Raw genomic sequence first — 20,346 nt, forward strand, 5'->3', positions numbered from 1 at the left:
CATAATCACTAGTTAACTACACATGGTTGATGATATTACTAGTTTATCTAGTGTGTCCTGCCTGTTAATTTCTCATCAAATCAAAGCCTACTTCGACAAACGGGTGATGATTTAGCACTGTCGTTGCACCTAACCATAAACATCAATGCCTTTCTTAAAATCAATACACAAGTATATATTTTTAAACCTGCATATTTAGTTAATATTGCCTGCTAACATGAATTTCTTATAATTAGGGAAATTGTGTCACTTCTCTTGCGTTCCGCGCAGTCAGGGTTTATGCAGCATTTTGGGCCACCTGGCTCGTTGCGAACTGTGTGAAGTCCATTTATTTATAACAAAGACCATAATTAGTTTGCCAGAATTGTACATAATTATAACATTGTACAACCTTCAATATAACAGTAATATTTAGACTAAGGGATGCCACCCGTTAGATAAAATACGGAACGGTTCCGTATTTCGCTGAAAGAATAAACGTTTTGTTTTCGAAAATGATTGTTTCCGGATTCGACCATATTAATGACCAAAGGCTTGCATTTCTGTGTGTTATTATGTTCTAATTAAGTCTGATTTGATAGATCAGACTGACTGAGCGATGGTAGGCAGCAGCAGGCTCGTAAGCATTCATTCAAGCAGCACTTTCGTGCGTTTGCCTGCAGCTCTTCGCTGTGCTTCAAGCATTGCACTGTTTATAACTTCAAGCCTATCAACTCCCGATATAGTTAGCGGGGTGCGCGCTAACAGCGTTTCAAACGTCACTCGCTCTGAGACTTGGAGTAGTTGTTCCCCTTGCTCTGCAAGGGCCGCTGCTTATGTGTAGCGATGGGTAACGATGCTTCGAGGGTGGCTGTTGTCGATGTGTTCGTGCCCAGGTAGGGGCAAGGAGAGGGACGGAAGCTATACTGTTACACTGGCAATACTAAAGTGCCTATAAGAACATCCAATAGTCAAAGGTATATGAAATACAAATGGTATAGAGAGAAATAGTCCTAAAATAACTACAACCTAAAACTTCTTACCTGGGAATATTGAAGACTCATGTTAAAAGGAACCGCGAGCTTTCATATGTTCTCATGTTCTGAGCAAGGAACTTAAACCTTAGCTATTTTACATGGCACATATTGCACTTTTACTTTCTTCTCCAACACTTTTTTGTTGCATTATTTAAACCAAATTGAACATGTTTCATTTTATTTTTTGGGGCTAAATTGATTTTATTGATGTATTATATTAAGTTAAAATAAGTGTTTATTTAGTGTTGTAATTGTTATTATTACAAATAAATAACAAAAAAACCGGCAGATTTAATAAATATCGGCTTTTTTTGGTCCTCCAATAATCTGTATAGGCGTTGAAAAATCATAGTCGGTCGACCTCTAATACACATGTACTGCACACATGCCCTACATGCACACATGCCCTACATGCCTCACATGCCACGCATGCCTCACATGCCACGCATGCCTCACATGCCCTACATGCCCTACATGCCCTACATGCCCTACATGCCCTACATGCACACATGCCCTACATGCACACATGCCCTACATGCACACATGCCCTACATGCACACATGCCCTACATGCACACATGCCCTACATGCACAGATGCACATGCACAGCACACAAGGCACATGCACAGCGCACATGCACACATACACATGCACAGCGCACATGCCTTCACAGCACACATGCCTTCACAGCACACATGCCTTCACAGCACACATGCCTTCACAGCACACATGCCTTCACAGCACGTATGAGGATTGAACTATGATATCGAGCTTGCCTGTGTTTCGCTGACTAGTAGGTTTCTTAAATTCACTATCTTCAGGTTTCTTATCTTCTCTTCAGTAGAAGTACACCACTGAGGCCATGTTCATCAAACCTGCTCAGAGATGTTATATTATAGATATAGTGAGAGATGATCAGATATCTTGTAGATATAGTGAGAGAGGATCAGATATCTTGTAGATATAGTGAGAGCGGATCAGATATCTTGTAGATATAGTGAGAGATGATCAGGGATGTTATATTATAGATATAGTGAGAGATGATCAGGGATGTTATATATATATATATATATATATATATATATATATATATATAGTGAGAGATGATCAGGGGTGTTATATATAGTGAGAGATGATCAGGGGTGTTATATATAGTGAGAGATGATCAGGGATGTTATATATAGTGAGAGATGATCAGGGATGTTATATATAGTGAGAGATGATCAGGGATGTTATATATAGTGAGAGATGATCAGGGATGTTATATATAGTGAGAGATGATCAGGGATGTTATATATAGTGAGAGATGATCAGGGATGTTATATTATAGATATAGTGAGAGATGATCAGGGATGTTATATATAGTGAGAGATGATCAGATATATTGTAGATATAGTGAGAGATGATCAGCTATATTGTAGATATAGTGAGAGATGATGAGGGATGTTATAGATATAGTGAGAGATGTTCAGACACTTATATCCATGATCACGTTCAACAACAGGAAATGGGCTGAAACCAGGCTTGATGCCCAACTGGCTCTTAGCTAACTGATGCTAATGAATAGGTCTCTAACGCATTTTTCATTTAAAAAAAAATGTTATTTAACCTTTTTATTTAACTAGGCAAGTCGGTTAAGAACAAATTGTTATTTACAATGACGGCCTACTCCGGACAAACCCCGGACACTGCGCCAATTGTGCACTGTCCTATGGGAACTCCCAATCACTACGGTTGTAATACAGACTTAATGAGCTATGTAACGGTATTGTTTTCCATTGTTCCTCTTTCCCTCTCTCAGGGTGGAGACTGCGTGCACCAAGCTGGTGCAGGCGGCGTCCATGTTGAAAGCAGACCCTTACTCTGTCCCTGCTCGAGATTACCTCATCGACGGCTCCCGTGGAATCCTCTCTGGCACCTCTGACCTGCTGCTCACCTTCGACGAGGCTGAGGTACCGTGGAGTACTGGAGAGTACCGTACAGTAGAGTGGAGAGTAAAGTGGAGTACTGGAGAGTAGCGTGGAGAGTACAGTAGAGTGGAGTACTGGAGTGTACCGTACAGTAGGGTGGAGAGTACAGTAGAGTGGAGTACTGGAGAGTACAGTACAGTAGCGTGGAGAGTACAGGAGTGGAGTACCGGAGAGTACTGTACAGTAGCGTGGAGAGTACAGGAGTGGAGTACCGGAGAGTACTGTACAGTAGCGTGGAGAGTACAGTAGAGTGGGGTACCGGAGAGTACTGTACAGTAGCGTGGAGAGTACAGTAGAGCACAGCACCTTAGCTTATGGAAGGAGTTTCATCTCACCCTCAAACTGAACGTCTTGTAAACAACATTAATTACACACAGGCATAACCCTCCTCCCTCAAAACAAATGTGTGTTACAACACAGCACATCTCAGCAGGCTAGAGGTAGTTCCTTAAACCAGGCAGCCGTACCATCACACCCCCATCCATCACCCTGGGCTCAGGGACAGTAAAACAGTGCACGGTTTAGAGACAGGCGGCCGGGCTCAGGGACAGTAAAAGTGCACTGTATAGGGACATTAGCATAATCACTCCATAATAATCCCTTTCAGCGGTAATTCAGACGTCAAACTGAAAGTGTTTTTAGACTGAACAACACATGTAACATGGATGAATTTATTTCAACTGACTGATTCCCTTTATATGAACTGTAACTCGGTATCAATGAAATGCGTGTCGTATTTTAAATTTTTTGTTCTGTATAGATCGAGGCAAAAGGTATCGCACAAAACCGCTAAAACATACAGATGTCACTAAGAAGCTAGAGCAATATAGATTATTGATCCTGTTTCGTTGCCTTTTTTGATCAATTGCAGGTTCGTAAAATCATCCGTGTGTGTAAAGGTATCCTGGAGTACCTGACCGTGGCAGAGGTGGTGGAATCCATGGAGGATCTGATCACGTACACCAAGAACCTGGGACCTGGTCAGACCCTTTCAGCTTCATTTAACATCGTAGTCATTTAGCAGACGCTCTTATCTAGAGCCACTTCCGTTAGTGCTTTCATCATAAAGTAGACCGGGTGAGACGACCACATATCACAGTCATAACCACGTAGTTACCTTGGCTACTGAGAAGGACTTGAATAATGCAAGGCATATAAACTGTGTGGTTCCAGCCCTGAATGCTGATTGGCTGACAGCCGTGGTATATCAGACCATATACCGCGGGTATGACAACATTTTGTATTTACTGCTCTAATTACGTTGGTAACCAGATAGCAATAGGGCACCTCGGGGGTTTATGATATAAGGCCATTATACCACAGCTAAGGGCTGTATCCAGGCACTCCGCGTTGCGTCGTGCATAAGAACAGCCCTTAGCCGTGGTCTATTGTCCATATACTACACCCCCTCATGCCTTATTGCTTAAATAACCAATAATATTTGACATTTACCTGACACTTTTTTATCCAAAGCGATTTACAATGAATGCATAAATGTTTCTATTGGTAGCCCCGTGCGAAATGCTGTGTTGACGTCATGATTTGATGAAATATTTAATGTTCTCTTCATGGATGGCCTGTTGTCAGGAATTGGAAATGACTTGAGAGAAACGTCTTATGTAACTGGTCCTTCGTGTGGTTGTTCCTGTCCAGGGATGACGAAGATGGCCAAGATGATTGACGAGAGACAGCAGGAGCTGACCCATCAAGAACACCGCGTGATGCTAGTCAAGTCTATGAACACTGTCAAGGAGTTGCTGCCTGTCCTCATCTCAGGTGACGACTTCCTTCTCTTCTGTTCCCTTCTCTCTAAAGATCATTCCTATTTCTATTATTTATGACTGTGGAGGGGTAGATGGACTGGAAAGGTTGAGATGGGGCTATAACCCCTGTTGTCAGAACTCCGTTACCACTAGTCAGATTCTGACACGGGACCGTTTCTCTAACAGAATAATACTGGATCTTCACAGTTATCTAGACATCTAACAAGTCTGGAAGAAAAACATCCCTTTTTTTTAAAACTGGTGATCACTTTTGTTGTGTTCTTACTACAGGTATCAAGATCTTTGTGACGACCAAAACGTCCGGCAGCCAGGGAGTAGAGGAGTCTCTGAAGAACAGGAACTTCACCTTCGAGAAGATGAGTGCTGAGATCAATGAGATCATCAGGGTGCTGCAGCTCACTTCCTGGGATGAAGACGCCTGGGCCAATAAGGTACGGAGCTAGCTAGAACCACACCCCCTCAGGGTTGTCTTTGGCCGGTGTAGGGAGAGGTTTCCCCTAGATGCTGATCTTGGGTCAGTTTTGCAACATTTGCGGTTAATGTTTGGATTGGGGGTGGAAATGCTGATCTTGGATCTGTACCCGGGGCAGCTCGTCTTTGCCCCTCTCTCTCCCACTCACACACCTCAACCCTCGGGAGCTGCTCGTCTCAGACAAGGAGGAGGGTAAATGGTTTAACCAATCACTGCTCATTAGACCTCTACAGCTTCTACTTCTACAGGATCTGTATTGCGAGTCTGCTGAACCACGTGGGCTCACATGCGCTGTATACCGTGCCTCACATACACATAAACACTCCCAGAATGCTGCGGGAGAAGAGCGCACAACAGACTGTCCCCATTCACCCCACTCTCCTCTGTCCCCCCACTCTCCTCTGTCCCCCCACTCTCCTCTGTCCCCCCAGTCTCCTCTGTCACCCCAGTCTCCTCTGTCACCCCACTCTCCTCTGTCACCCCACTCTCCTCTGTCACCCCACTCTCCTCTGTCCCCCGTCACCCCACTCTCCCTCCCCCCTCCGTCTCCCGTCACCCCACTCTCCGTCTCCCGTCACCCCACTCTCCCTCACCCCTCCGTCTCCCGTCACCCCACTCTCCCTAACCCCTCCGTCCCCCGTCACCCCACTCTCCCTCACCCCTCCGCCCCCCGTCACCCCACTCTCCCTCACCCCTCCGTTCCCCCGTCACCCCACTCTCCCTCACCCCTCCGTCCCCCGTCACCCCACTCTCCCTCCCCCCTACGTCCCCCGTCACCCCTCCGTCCCCCATCACCCCACTCTCCCTCCCCCCTACGTCCCCCGTCACCCCTCCGTCCCCCATCACCCCACTCTCCTCTCTGATGTACTTCTTCTTTACTAGGCTTCTTAATATTTTTCTGTTGCCTCTTATTTTTCCGTTGGTATGTCTGGTTAAACATTTCTATATGTTTTGTTCTTCCTTTCTTTTGACCATTCCCCCCCCTCCCTGTAGAAGGTAAGCCCACATCTTTCGACCCCTATCGACCTTGTTGTGTGGTTGTGCATTCAGCAGCAGCATGTCTGGTAGCTCTCTCTGTGTTGTTGATGATGATGATGATGATGATGACAGTCTTGTTCCGTGTGTCTTTGTGTAGTAGATCACTGCTGCAGTGTCTCTATGAATGTTACTATATTAGATGCACTAGCTATGTGAGTGATGGTAATGTCTCTAGGAATGTTACTATATTGGATGCACTAGCTATGTGAGTGATGGTAATGTCTCTAGGAATGCTACTATATTGGATGCACTAGCTATGTGAGTGATGGTAATGTCTCTAGGAATGCTACTATATTGGATGCACTAGCTATGTGAGTGATGGTAATGTCTCTAGGAATGCTACTATATTGGATGCACTAGCTATGTGAGTGATGGTAATGTCTCTAGGAATGCTACTATATTGGATGCACTAGCTATGTGAGTGATGGTAATGTCTCTAGGAATGCTACTATATTGGATGCACTAGCTATGTGAGTGATGGTAATGTCTCTAGGAATGCTACTATATTGGATGCACTAGCTATGTGAGTGATGGTAATGTCTCTAGGAATGCTACTATATTAGATGCACTAGCTATGTCAGTGATGGTAATGTCTCTTGGAATGCTACTATATTGGATGCACTAGCTATGTGAGTGATGGTAATGTCTCTAGGAATGCTACTATATTAGATGCACTAGCTATGTCAGTGATGGTAATGTCTCTTAGGAATGCTACTATATTGGATGCACTAGCTATGTCAGTGATGGTAATGTCTCTAGGAATGCTACTATATTGGATGCACTAGCTATGTGAGTGATGGTAATGTCTCTAGGAATGCTACTATATTGGATGCACTAGCTATGTGAGTGATGGTAATGTCTCTAGGAATGCTACTATATTGGATGCACTAGCTATGTGAGTGATGGTAATGTCTCTAGGAATGCTACTATATTGGATGCACTAGCTATGTGAGTGATGGTAATGTCTCTAGGAATGCTACTATATTGGATGCACTAGCTATGTGAGTGATGGTAATATAATGGAATTACACATTTGGGGAAAATGTGCAGTAAGTTCTGGAAAAGAATTTGTTTTATTTTAACAATAAATGTTTTTCTTTAATATTTAGTTCTTTCAAGTTTGACTTAACATACCATAAACAGCTGATCTGAGTGGTGTTCTCCTGTACTATAGATGTTGGTGATAGGATGGTCTTCTCCTGTACTATAGATGTTGGTAATAGGATGTTCTTCTCCTGTACTATAGATGTTGGTGATGGGATGGTCTTCTCCTGCACTATAGATGTTGGTAATAAGATGTTCTTCTCCTGTACTATAGATGTTGGTAATATGATGGTGTTCTCCTGTATTATAGATGTTGGTAATAGGATGGTGTTCTCCTGTATTATAGATGTTGGTGATAGGATGGTGTTCTCCTGTATTATAGATGTTGGTGATAGGATGGTGTTCTCCTGTATTATAGATGTTGGTGATAGGATGGTGTTCTCCTGTACTATAGATGTTGGTAATGGGATGGTCTTCTCCTGTACTATAGATGTTGGTGATGGGATGGTGTTCTCCTGTATTATAGATGTTGGTGATAGGATGGTGTTCTCCTGTACTATAGATGTTGGTAATGGGATGGTCTTCTCCAGTACTATAGATGTTGGTGATAGGATGGTGTTCTCCTGTATTATAGATGTTGGTGATAGGATGGTGTTCTCCTGTATTATAGATGTTGGTAATAGGATGGTGTTCTCCTGTACTATAGATGTTGGTAATGGGATGGTCTTCTCCTGTACTATAGATGTTGGTGATGGGATGGTCTTCTCCTGCACTATAGATGTTGGTAATAGGATGTTCTTCTCCTGTACTATAGATGTTGGTAATATGATGGTGTTCTCCTGTATTATAGATGTTGGTAATAGGATGGTGTTCTCCTGTATTATAGATGTTGGTGATAGGATGGTGTTCTCCTGTATTATAGATGTTGGTGATAGGATGGTGTTCTCCTGTATTATAGATGTTGGTGATAGGATGGTGTTCTCCTGTATTATAGATGTTGGTGATAGGATGGTGTTCTCCTGTATTATAGATGTTGGTGATAGGATGGTGTTCTCCTGTATTATAGATGTTGGTGATAGGATGGTGTTCTCCTGTATTATAGATGTTGGTGATAGGATGGTGTTCTCCTGTATTATAGATGTTGGTGATAGGATGGTGTTCTCCTGTATTATAGATGTTGGTGATAGGATGGTGTTCTCCTGTATTATAGATGTTGGTGATAGGATGGTGTTCTCCTGTACTATAGATGTTGGTGATAGGATGGTGTTCTCCTGTATTATAGATGTTGGTGATAGGATGGTGTTCTCCTGTATTATAGATGTTGGTAATAGGATGGTGTTCTCCTGTACTATAGATGTTGGTAATGGGATGGTCTTCTCCTGTACTATAGATGTTGGTGATGGGATGGTCTTCTCCTGCACTATAGATGTTGGTAATAGGATGTTCTTCTCCTGTACTATAGATGTTGGTAATATGATGGTGTTCTCCTGTATTATAGATGTTGGTAATAGGATGGTGTTCTCCTGTATTATAGATGTTGGTGATAGGATGGTGTTCTCCTGTATTATAGATGTTGGTGATAGGATGGTGTTCTCCTGTATTATAGATGTTGGTGATAGGATGGTGTTCTCCTGTATTATAGATGTTGGTGATAGGATGGTGTTCTCCTGTATTATAGATGTTGGTGATAGGATGGTGTTCTCCTGTATTATAGATGTTGGTGATAGGATGGTGTTCTCCTGTATTATAGATGTTGGTGATAGGATGGTGTTCTCCTGTATTATAGATGTTGGTGATAGGATGGTGTTCTCCTGTATTATAGATGTTGGTGATAGGATGGTGTTCTCCTGTATTATAGATGTTGGTGATAGGATGGTGTTCTCCTGTACTATAGATGTTGGTGATAGGATGGTGTTCTCCTGTATTATAGATGTTGGTGATAGGATGGTGTTCTCCTGTATTATAGATGTTGGTAATAGGATGGTGTTCTCCTGTACTATAGATGTTGGTAATGGGATGGTCTTCTCCTGTACTATAGATGTTGGTGATGGGATGGTCTTCTCCTGCACTATAGATGTTGGTAATAGGATGTTCTTCTCCTGTACTATAGATGTTGGTAATATGATGGTGTTCTCCTGTATTATAGATGTTGGTAATAGGATGGTGTTCTCCTGTATTATAGATGTTGGTGATAGGATGGTGTTCTCCTGTATTATAGATGTTGGTGATAGGATGGTGTTCTCCTGTATTATAGATGTTGGTGATAGGATGGTGTTCTCCTGTATTATAGATGTTGGTGATAGGATGGTGTTCTCCTGTATTATAGATGTTGGTGATAGGATGGTGTTCTCCTGTATTATAGATGTTGGTGATAGGATGGTGTTCTCCTGTATTATAGATGTTGGTGATAGGATGGTGTTCTCCTGTATTATAGATGTTGGTGATAGGATGGTGTTCTCCTGTATTATAGATGTTGGTGATAGGATGGTGTTCTCCTGTATTATAGATGTTGGTGATAGGATGGTGTTCTCCTGTATTATAGATGTTGGTGATAGGATGGTGTTCTCCTGTATTATAGATGTTGGTGATAGGATGGTGTTCTCCTGTATTATAGATGTTGGTGATAGGATGGTGTTCTCCTGTATTATAGATGTTGGTGATAGGATGGTGTTCTCCTGTATTATAGATGTTGGTGATAGGATGGTGTTCTCCTGTATTATAGATGTTGGTGATAGGATGGTGTTCTCCTGTATTATAGATGTTGGTGATAGGATGGTGTTCTCCTGTATTATAGATGTTGGTGATAGGATGGTGTTCTCCTGTATTATAGATGTTGGTGATAGGATGGTGTTCTCCTGTATTATAGATGTTGGTGATAGGATGGTGTTCTCCTGTATTATAGATGTTGGTGATAGGATGGTGTTCTCCTGTATTATAGATGTTGGTGATAGGATGGTGTTCTCCTGTATTATAGATGTTGGTGATAGGATGGTGTTCTCCTGTATTATAGATGTTGGTGATAGGATGGTGTTCTCCTGTATTATAGATGTTGGTGATAGGATGGTGTTCTCCTGTATTATAGATGTTGGTGATAGGATGGTGTTCTCCTGTATTATAGATGTTGGTGATAGGATGGTGTTCTCCTGTATTATAGATGTTGGTGATAGGATGGTGTTCTCCTGTATTATAGATGTTGGTAATAGGATGGTGTTCTCCTGCACTATAGATGTTGGTAATAGGATGGTCTTCTCCTGTACTATAGATGCCGGTAATAGGATGGTGTTCTCCTGTACTATAGATGTTGGTAATGGGATGTTGATAATAGGATGGTCTTCTCCTGCACTATAGATGTTGGTAATAGGATGGTCTTCTCCTGTACTATAGATGCCGGTAATAGGATGGTCTTCTCCTGTACTATAGATGTTGGTAATGGGATGTTGGTAATAGGATGGTCTTCTCCTGTACTATAGATGTTGGTAATAGGATGGTCTTCTCCTGCACTATAGATGTTGGTAAAAGGATGGTCTTCTCCTGTACTATAGATGTTGGTAATAGGATGGTCTTCTCCTGCACTATAGATGTTGGTAATAGGATGGTCTTCTCCTGCACTATAGATGCCGGTAATAGGATGTTCTTTAGGTGTTCTATTGATCCAGAGTACTGCTGAGTCATATTGCTTTCCAGTAAGATCAGGTGGCCAGTTTCCAGAATACAGGTTAAGCCTATTCCTGTACTTAAAAGTACTTTCAAAGGATATTCTCTATTGAGCATGCTTCTTAGTCCAGGCTTATTCTGGGCTTATCCAGTGTCCGGGAAACTGGTCCCAGGGGCAATGGGAATGAATCATGATCTCTACAGTAGTAGTGTATATATTTCACAATAGATTTTTACCCCCGGGACAAAGGCACTCAAATTGTCAAGTGGTCAAAGTAATTGACTGATTCTAGGACTGAGATATTGTCAGTGTGTAAAAACAGTGGTTGTTTGCTTGCAGATTTAACTAGGTGCTATGTATACACTCTGATGTCGTCTCACCTTGCGTGATCCTCAAACCTAATAATCCTCAACGCAAAAGCTGGATAGATGGAGTTTTCTGTTAGTGTGTGTGTGTGTGTGTGTCTTGTGTTTTTAAAAGCATTGGTTACTCTTTTCTGTCCCATCTCTCAAACCACCTGCCCAATTCTCAGCGTGGCTTCATCACTTGATAAAGTAAACCTTGTATGTGTCCCAAATGACACCCTATTTCCTGTGCAGTGCACTACTTCTGACTGGGTCCTGGTTGAAAGTAGTGCACTATATAGGGTGACAGGGTTACATTTGGGACTTCACTTCACGCTGCTGTTCACTTCCAGGCTGATGGCAGCAACACACAGTAATTTCCTATGTTTGACTTTGCTCAATCTTCCGTTTCAATACTGTGGTAAATCCCACCAATAGGCTGGTTATCATTGTCATCGTTTTCTTTGACTAAAACACTTTAGAAAGGAGGAATTATCTTGGAGGATTATTATTATTATGATTCATTATTATTAATATTATTTATTATTATTATTATTATTATTTATCAGTATTAATTATCATTATTATTATTATTATTATTATTATTATTATTTATCACTATTAATTATTATTATTATTATTATTATTATTATTATTATTATTATTATTTATCACTATTAATTATTATTATTACTATTATTATTTATTATTTATTTATTATTATTTATTTATTATTATTACGTAACATGCAAAGCAGATATTTTTCAACATGTTGTAACGTTTGCATAGGTTTCTAGGGCTGTTTGCTGCTGCAGAGTTGTCCCTTTGTTCAGTTACACTTATTAGTTCAGTCATGTGGACATGCAGAATGGAATAGATCTTTCCTCGTCCCCTGAAGGACAAAGGCTGTAAACTCACATGACTAGTAGCGGGTACAACCGTCACTTGTCTGTCTGGATAGATGTCATCCAGGGAGTAAAAACTCATAAACTGCCTGAAGTCATTCAAAGGCTACAGTGTCCTTGTATATCCTATCATGCAAACTCCTGGAAAACCCTGTGTCTCTCACTCTGCCACATGTTGTGTGTAACAGCTCTGTCCCAACACTTGGCTGATGAATAGACTCATTGTCAAGCCGTCTCCTGTGTGTTTGTTGTGTTCCCAGCCCCTCCAGATTGAGACACAATGGGACAGTCACAGTAGATGGGCTTTTTATGATGTGAAACAACACCCGTATTGACACTGACTTCCAAATGGCAGCCTATTCACTATATAGTGCACTACTTCTGACAAGAACCTATAGGGCTACTGGTCAAAAGTAGTGCACTATGTAAAAGTAGGGAATAGGGTGCCATTTGGAACGTACATACAGGACTGGAAAGTGATTTGATTTTAAAACAGCATGTGCATTTTTACAGGTGTGTGTTACTGACTGTGAGAGGTTAATGAATAACCGCAATGCTGTACTTCAGAGGAACAGATAATATATGGTGTGTGTGTGTGTGAGAGCTTTTTGCAGAGTTGTTGTGTGTGTGTGTGCTGTAATGGTTGTGATCGTGGGGGATGTCATGTCTTTGCCGTCTCTAACGTCATGATCCATGTGTTCATCTGTGTGAACGCTGAGCTCATGTTCATCAGTCATCATCACATTTAATGAATTCCCCAAGCAGGCAAATACTAGCATGAGACTGCTCAAACTCCAAACACATGCTGCGAGATCTGGCTCCTTGACAGACATGCCATTACCTTACTCTGAAGACACATATTAAACTACAGAAGGGTTACCTTAAAAAGGAATCCTCATTAGGCAAATCGTTGCCTCAGTTTTAGACACAATTATTTGTATATGACAATCCCTGTATATGCTGTAGTACAAAGTCCAAATGTGCCTAATTTCAGTATTTTTCAAATATGTTTTTTTTGGGGGGGAGGTTGTAGACCGAAGGTTCTTAGTTATTCGTGCATGTTGTCTCCTCTGACCCTGTTGTTGATCCTAAAGGATACGGAGGCCATGAAGAGAGCTCTGGCGCTCATCGACTCTAAGATGACCCAGGCCAAGAGCTGGCTGAGGGACCCCGACGCCCAACCAGGTAACACGTCCTCCCAATGGCTCCATATACCAGGGTTCATTAGGGCAGTGGTTGCAAACTTCTCCTCACTATTTTTGTGTAGCCCCGAACTAGCTCACCCGATTCAAGGAAAGGGCTTGATGATTAGTTGATTAGCTGAGTCAGGTGTGCAAGTTCTGGAGTAGTATGAATACAGGAAATGGCTGGGGTTCCCTGAGGAGAGGTTTGAAAACCCCTGCATTTGGGGACACTGTAGAAAAGAAGAAAAAAAAATCTTATGAAAAACAAAACAAAATGGCGAACGTGTGAATAAAGAGGTCAGAATTCAGATATGACGTCTTTGTTGAAGCGCGATCCACTGAGTTTTGAAACTATGGCGCGTAATGTGGTTCAATGTGCCAATAAATTGGGATCATATATACTGTGTTAATGACCATATCAAATAATGTCACGGAGCGTAATGTACAATAGGGAGAACCAAGGCAAAGGGAGGGCCACCATCTTTATACACCACGTGTAGGGCCACCATCTTTATACACCACGTGTAGGGCCACCATCTTTATACACCACGTGTAGGGCCACCATCTTTATACACCACGTGTAGGGCCACCATCTTTATACACCACGTGTAGGGCCACCATCTTTATACACCACGTGTAGGGCCACCATCTTTATACACCACGTGTAGGGCTACCATCTTTATACACCACGTGTAGGGCCACCATCTTTATACACCACGTGTAGGGCCACCATCTTTATACACCACGTGTAGGGCTACCATCTTTATACACCACGTGTAGGGCCACCATCTTTATACACCACGTGTAGGGCCACCATCTTTATACACCACGTGTAGGGCCACCATCTTTATACACCACTGCTGTTGTTTTTATTGGAGTCAAACTAGTCGCTCTGCGTCTTCAGTCCGTTTTCTTCTGTTTGGTGCCAATTGAACAGGACCCAGTTGTCCTTTTTCTCTAGGTGTTTGTAACATTTGTCTTTGTGTTCTCAATGTGATCAGGGGATGCAGGGGAACAGGCCATCCGTCAGATCCTGGATGAGGCTGGGAAGGTGGGAGAGCTGTGTGCTGGGAAGGAGCGGAGGGATATCCTGGGAACATCCAAAACCCTGGGGCAAATCACTGACCAGGTGTCTGAGATGAGGGCCAGGTACAGTACATGTACAGTAGTACTATATGCCATTACGCTGAGTCATGCGTGCAAACATTTTATTTATGGGTGGACCCGGGAATCGAACCCACAATCCTGGCATTGCAAGCGCCATGCTCTACCAACTAAACATGTACAGTATATACAGGCAACTGCCAAAATAATGGAAACACTCGGCCTTCTAGGCAGAGTCATAGAAAGAGCCATATCTCAGACTGGCCAATAAAAAGAAGATTAAGATGGGCAAAAGAACACAGACACTGGACAGAGGAACTCTGCCTAGAAGACCAGCATCCCGGAGTCGCCTCTTCACTGTTGACGTTGAGACTGGTGTTTTGCGGGTACAATTTAATGACGCTGCCAGTTGAGGACTTGTGAGGCGTCTGTTTCTCAAACTAGACACACTAATGTATTTGTACTCTTGCTCAGTTATGCACTGGGGCCTTCCACTCTCCTTTCTATTCTGGTTAGAGCCACTTTGCGCTGTTTTGTGAAGGGAGTAGTACACAGCGTTGTACGAGATATTCAGTTTCTTGGCAATTTCTCGCATGGACTAGCCTTCCTTTCTCAGAACAAGAATAGACTGACGAGTTTCAGAAGAAAGTTATTTGTTTCTGGCCATTTTGAGACTTTAATTGAACCCACAAATCCTGATGCTCCAGATACTCAACTAGTCTAAAGATGGCCAGTTTTATTGCTTCTTTAATCAGAACAACAGTTTTCAGCTGTGCTAACATAATTACAAAAGGGTTTTCTATTGATCAATTAGCTTTTTAAAATGATAAACTTGGATTAGCTAACAGAAGGTGCCATTGGAACACAGGAGTGATGGTTGCTGATAATGGGCCTCTGGACGCCTTTGTAGATATTCCATTAAAAATCATCCGTTTCCAGCTACAATAGTCATTTACCACATTATCAATGTCTACACTGTATTTCTGATCAATTTGATGTTATTATAATGGACAAAAAATGTGCTTTTCTTTCAAAAACAAGGACATTTCTAAGTGACCCCAAACTTTTGAACGGTAAGTGTATAGAATGGGAATGTAATCTATAAAATGGAAAATGAAAATCTCCATTCAATTCAACGTTCTGGCAGTGGCGGGGAAGAGGCGGGGAAGAGGCGGGGAAGAGGCGGGGAAGAGGCGGGGATTCAGTAGGGAATTCCAACCATGCTGTGATTCCTGAAAAACCTTTGAACTTCGGGAAAGTTTTAAGAATTTTATAACCGTCTTATGTTCTGTGTTGTCTTTCTCTCTGTCTATCTACAGGGGTCAGGGGGCATCTCCTGCAGCCAAGCAGAAGGCCCAGCAGGTCTCCCAGGGCCTGGATGTTCTCGCGGGGAAAGTGGAGAATGCAGGCCGGAAACTGGAGGCCATGACCAACTCCAAACAGGTCATCGCCAAGAGGATTGACGCTGCTCAGGTGACTCTCTTGATTGCTATTTTTTTTGGGGGGGGGGGTTAACAATTGCACAATGGAAAAAGTATAAATCCCAGAGGATAGCACATTGTCTTCCATGGTCTTGAGCCTGTTGTGTTATGTTGACCCCTAACCCTGTGCCCCTGCAGAACTGGCTGGCAGACCCTAACGGTGGTCCTGAGGGAGAGGAAAACATTAGAGCTCTCCTGTCTGAGGCCAAGAAGATCGCTGACATGTGTGAAGACCCCAAGGAGAGAGATGACATCCTGAGGTCCATCGGAGAGATGGCTGCTCTCACCGCCAAGCTCTCTGAGCTCCGGAGACAGTAAGTAATCCATTTTATATACCCTAGAAAATACAATTGTATTTGTCATGTGCTTTGTAAACAACAGGTGTAGACTACCAGTGAAATGCTTACGTACTGCTTACTTTTCCAACAATGCAGAGTTACAGGTAAAAAATAAAAATAGAAAAAGTGACACGTGGAATAAATATGGCTATATACAGGGAGTACCAGTACTGAGTCAATATGCAGGGGTACCAGGTAATAACATGGTTATATACAGGAAGTACCAGTACTGAGTCAATATGCAGGGGTACCAGGTAATAACATGGTTATATACAGGGAGTACCAGTACTGAGTCAATATGCAGGGGTACCAGGTAATAACATGGCTATATACAGGGAGTACCAGTACTGAGTCAATATGCAGGGGTACCAGGTAATAACATGGCTATATACAGGAAGTACCAGTACTGAGTCAATATGCAGGGGTACCAGGTAATAACATGGCTATATACAGGAAGTACCAGTACTGAGTCAATATGCAGGGGTACCAGGTAATAACATGGCTATATACAGGAAGTACCAGTACTGAGTCAATATGCAGGGGTACCAGGTAATAACATGGCTATATACAGGAAGTACCAGTACTGAGTCAATATGCAGGGGTACCAGGTAATAACATGGCTATATACAGGGAGTACCAGTACTGAGTCAATGTGCAGGGGTACCAGGTAATAACATGGCTATATACAGGAAGTACCAGTACTGAGTCAATATGCAGGGGTACCAGGTAATAACATGGCTATATACAGGGAGTACCAGTACTGAGTCAATGTGCAGGGGTACCAGGTAATAACATGGCTATATACAGGAAGTACCAGTACTGAGTCAATATGCAGGGGTACCAGGTAATAACATGGCTATATACAGGGAGTACCAGTACTGAGTCGATGTGCAGGGGTACCAGGTAATAACATGGTTATATACAGGAAGTACCAGTACTGAGTCAATATGCAGGGGTACCAGGTAATAACATGGTTATATACAGGGAGTACCAGTACTGAGTCAATATGCAGGTGTACCAGGTAATAACATGGCTATATACAGGGAGTACCAGTACTGAGTCAATATGCAGGGGTACCAGGTAATAACATGGCTATATACAGGAAGTACCAGTACTGAGTCAATATGCAGGGGTACCAGGTAATAACATGGCTATATACAGGGAGTACCAGTACTGAGTCAATATGCAGGGGTACCAGGTAATAACATGGCTATATACAGGAAGTACCAGTACTGAGTCAATATGCAGGGGTACCAGGTAATAACATGGCTATATACAGGGAGTACCAGTACTGAGTCAATGTGCAGGGGTACCAGGTAATAACATGGCTATATACAGGAAGTACCAGTACTGAGTCAATATGCAGGGGTACCAGGTAATAACATGGCTATATACAGGAAGTACCAGTACTGAGTCAATATGCAGGGGTACCAGGTAATAACATGGCTATATACAGGGAGTACCAGTACTGAGTCAATGTGCAGGGGTACCAGGTAATAACATGGCTATATACAGGAAGTACCAGTACTGAGTCAATATGCAGGGGTACCAGGTAATAACATGGCTATATACAGGAAGTACCAGTACTGAGTCAATATGCAGGGGTACCAGGTAATAACATGGCTATATACAGGAAGTACCAGTACTGAGTCAATATGCAGGGGTACCAGGTAATAACATGGCTATATACAGGGAGTACCAGTACTGAGTCAATATGCAGGGGTACCAGGTAATAACATGGCTATATACAGGGAGTACCAGTACTGAGTCAATATGCAGGGGTACCAGGTAATAACATGGCTATATACAGGGAGTACCAGTACTGAGTCGATGTGCAGGGGTACCAGGTAATAACATGGCTATATACAGGGAGTACCAGTACTGAGTCAATATGCAGGGGTACCAGGTAATAACATGGCTATATACAGGAAGTACCAGTACTGAGTCAATATGCAGGGGTACCAGGTAATGACATGGCTATATACAGGGAGTACCAGTACTGAGTCAATGTGCAGGGGTACCAGGTAATAACATGGCTATATACAGGAAGTACCAGTACTGAGTCAATATGCAGGGGTACCAGGTAATAACATGGCTATATACAGGAAGTACCAGTACTGAGTCAATATGCAGGGGTACCAGGTAATAACATGGCTATATACAGGAAGTACCAGTACTGAGTCAATATGCAGGGGTACCAGGTATTAACATGGCTATATACAGGGAGTACCAGTTCTGAGTCAATATGCAGGGGTACCAGGTAATAACATGGCTATATACAGGGAGTACCAGTACTGAGTCAATATGCAGGGGTACCAGGTAGTAACATGGCTATATACAGGAAGTACCAGTACTGAGTTGATGTGCAGGGGTACCAGGTAATAACATGGCTATATACAGGAAGTACCAGTACTGAGTCAATGTGCAGGGGTACCAGGTAATAACATGGCTATATACAGGAAGTACCACTACTGAGTCAACATGCAGGGGTACAATGTAGTAACATGGTTATATACAGGAAGTACCAGTACTGAGTCAATATGCAGGGGTACCAGGTAGTAACATGGCTATATACAGGGAGTACCAGGTAATAACATGGCTATATGCAGGGAGTACCAGGTAATAACATGGCTATATGCAGGGAGTACCAGGTAATAACGTGGCTATATGCAGGGAGTACCAGGTAATAACATGACTATACAGGAAGTACCAGTACTGAGTTGACGTGCAGGGGTACCAGGTAATAACATGGCTATATACAGGAAGTACCAGTACTGAGTTGATGTGCAGGGGTACCAGGTAATTGAGGTAGCTACACTACATGACCAGAAGTATGTGGACACCTGTTTGTCGAACATCTCATTCCAAAATCATGTGCGTTAATATGGAGTTTGTCCACCCTTTGCTGCTATAACAGCCTCTACTCTTCTGGGAAGGCTTTCCACTAGATGTTGGAACATTGCTGGGGGGACTTGCTTCCATTCAGCCACGAGCATTATTGAGGTCGGGCACTGATGTTGGCCAATTAGGCCTGGCTTGCAGTCGGCTTTCCAATTCATCCCAAATGTGTTAAATGGGGTTGAGATCAGGGCCCTGTGCAGGCCAGTCAAGTTTTTCCACACCGATCTCGACAAACCATTTCTGTATGGACCCTACTTTATGGACAATTTTTGGGCCCTTTCTCTGACACTGCCTTGTATAGAGGTCCTGGATGGCCGGGAGCTTGCCCCCAGGGATCGGCCGTACTCACCACCCTAGCAAAGCATCCAGGGCTTCTTTTTCTGTAAATATCTCAAAAGAAAATCTTTTGACTATCAATTCTCTGATCATTCAACAGGTTTCACCTACCAGCATCCTGCCTAATATCATGGTGAATAGCCTTAGAAGTCCTTTCGAATTGATAGGCCGCTGATAGGCTGGTGATTAAATGCATAAATTATGGAATGTTTTTCCTGTAATGCGGCCAGTGTCGGAATTAATTTGTCATTGTACAGAGGAAGTAGAAGCCTTTTAAGAATTTGACAGTTTTCCAGAATGTAATGGGAACCCGGATAAAATCTGAAAGAGCGATTACATAATAATCAAATGTAGCCTTTCTGATTTATTTTACACAGTGATTCCTCAGTTGCTTAATAAAAGCTTTCCAGTCCGGGCCTAAGACTGTGTTCCTGGCCTTGACCCAAGCATCATCTCTTTTATGAATGACTTCTGATAATTGCGGTGTGTACCAGGCATTCGATCAACCTTTAACCCTCCATTTTATATGAAGGGAACATGACTATCCACAATAGTATTGAAGACATCTACAAAGAGGCTCCAAGCAGAATCGGGTTCAGCGATAACTAAAATACAATCAAGGTCACTAAAATAAAGAATGTAAAAAAACTAAAACATGATCACTGAAGTTGTTAAAGTTCCTTTTTGTGATGTCATGAGGCTTAGATTTTTGTATTCTCACATCTCTAACACAAACATCTTGGAAATGGTCACTATTGTCTTAGGAGAAGATAAC

General features: G+C 42.5%; 1 protein-coding gene across 1 annotated transcript in view; it reads left to right on the forward strand.

Moving 5' to 3' along the window:
• LOC110499465 (vinculin) overlaps positions 1-20,346 on the forward strand; it is a 71,426-nt gene that overhangs the window by 34,585 nt on the left and 16,495 nt on the right. Inside the window, exons 3-10 of the mRNA XM_036956329.2 lie at positions 2,817-2,967; positions 3,857-3,965; positions 4,639-4,761; positions 5,040-5,200; positions 13,322-13,412; positions 14,413-14,560; positions 15,835-15,988; positions 16,135-16,310. Of these exons, the coding sequence (XP_036812224.2) occupies positions 2,817-2,967; positions 3,857-3,965; positions 4,639-4,761; positions 5,040-5,200; positions 13,322-13,412; positions 14,413-14,560; positions 15,835-15,988; positions 16,135-16,310 (1,113 nt within the window). The remainder of the gene's footprint in view (positions 1-2,816; positions 2,968-3,856; positions 3,966-4,638; positions 4,762-5,039; positions 5,201-13,321; positions 13,413-14,412; positions 14,561-15,834; positions 15,989-16,134; positions 16,311-20,346) is intronic.

Source organism: Oncorhynchus mykiss, chromosome 20, assembly GCF_057628025.1.
Source record: "Oncorhynchus mykiss isolate SJ-2025 chromosome 20, ASM5762802v1, whole genome shotgun sequence".
Taxonomy (NCBI): domain Eukaryota; kingdom Metazoa; phylum Chordata; class Actinopteri; order Salmoniformes; family Salmonidae; genus Oncorhynchus; species Oncorhynchus mykiss.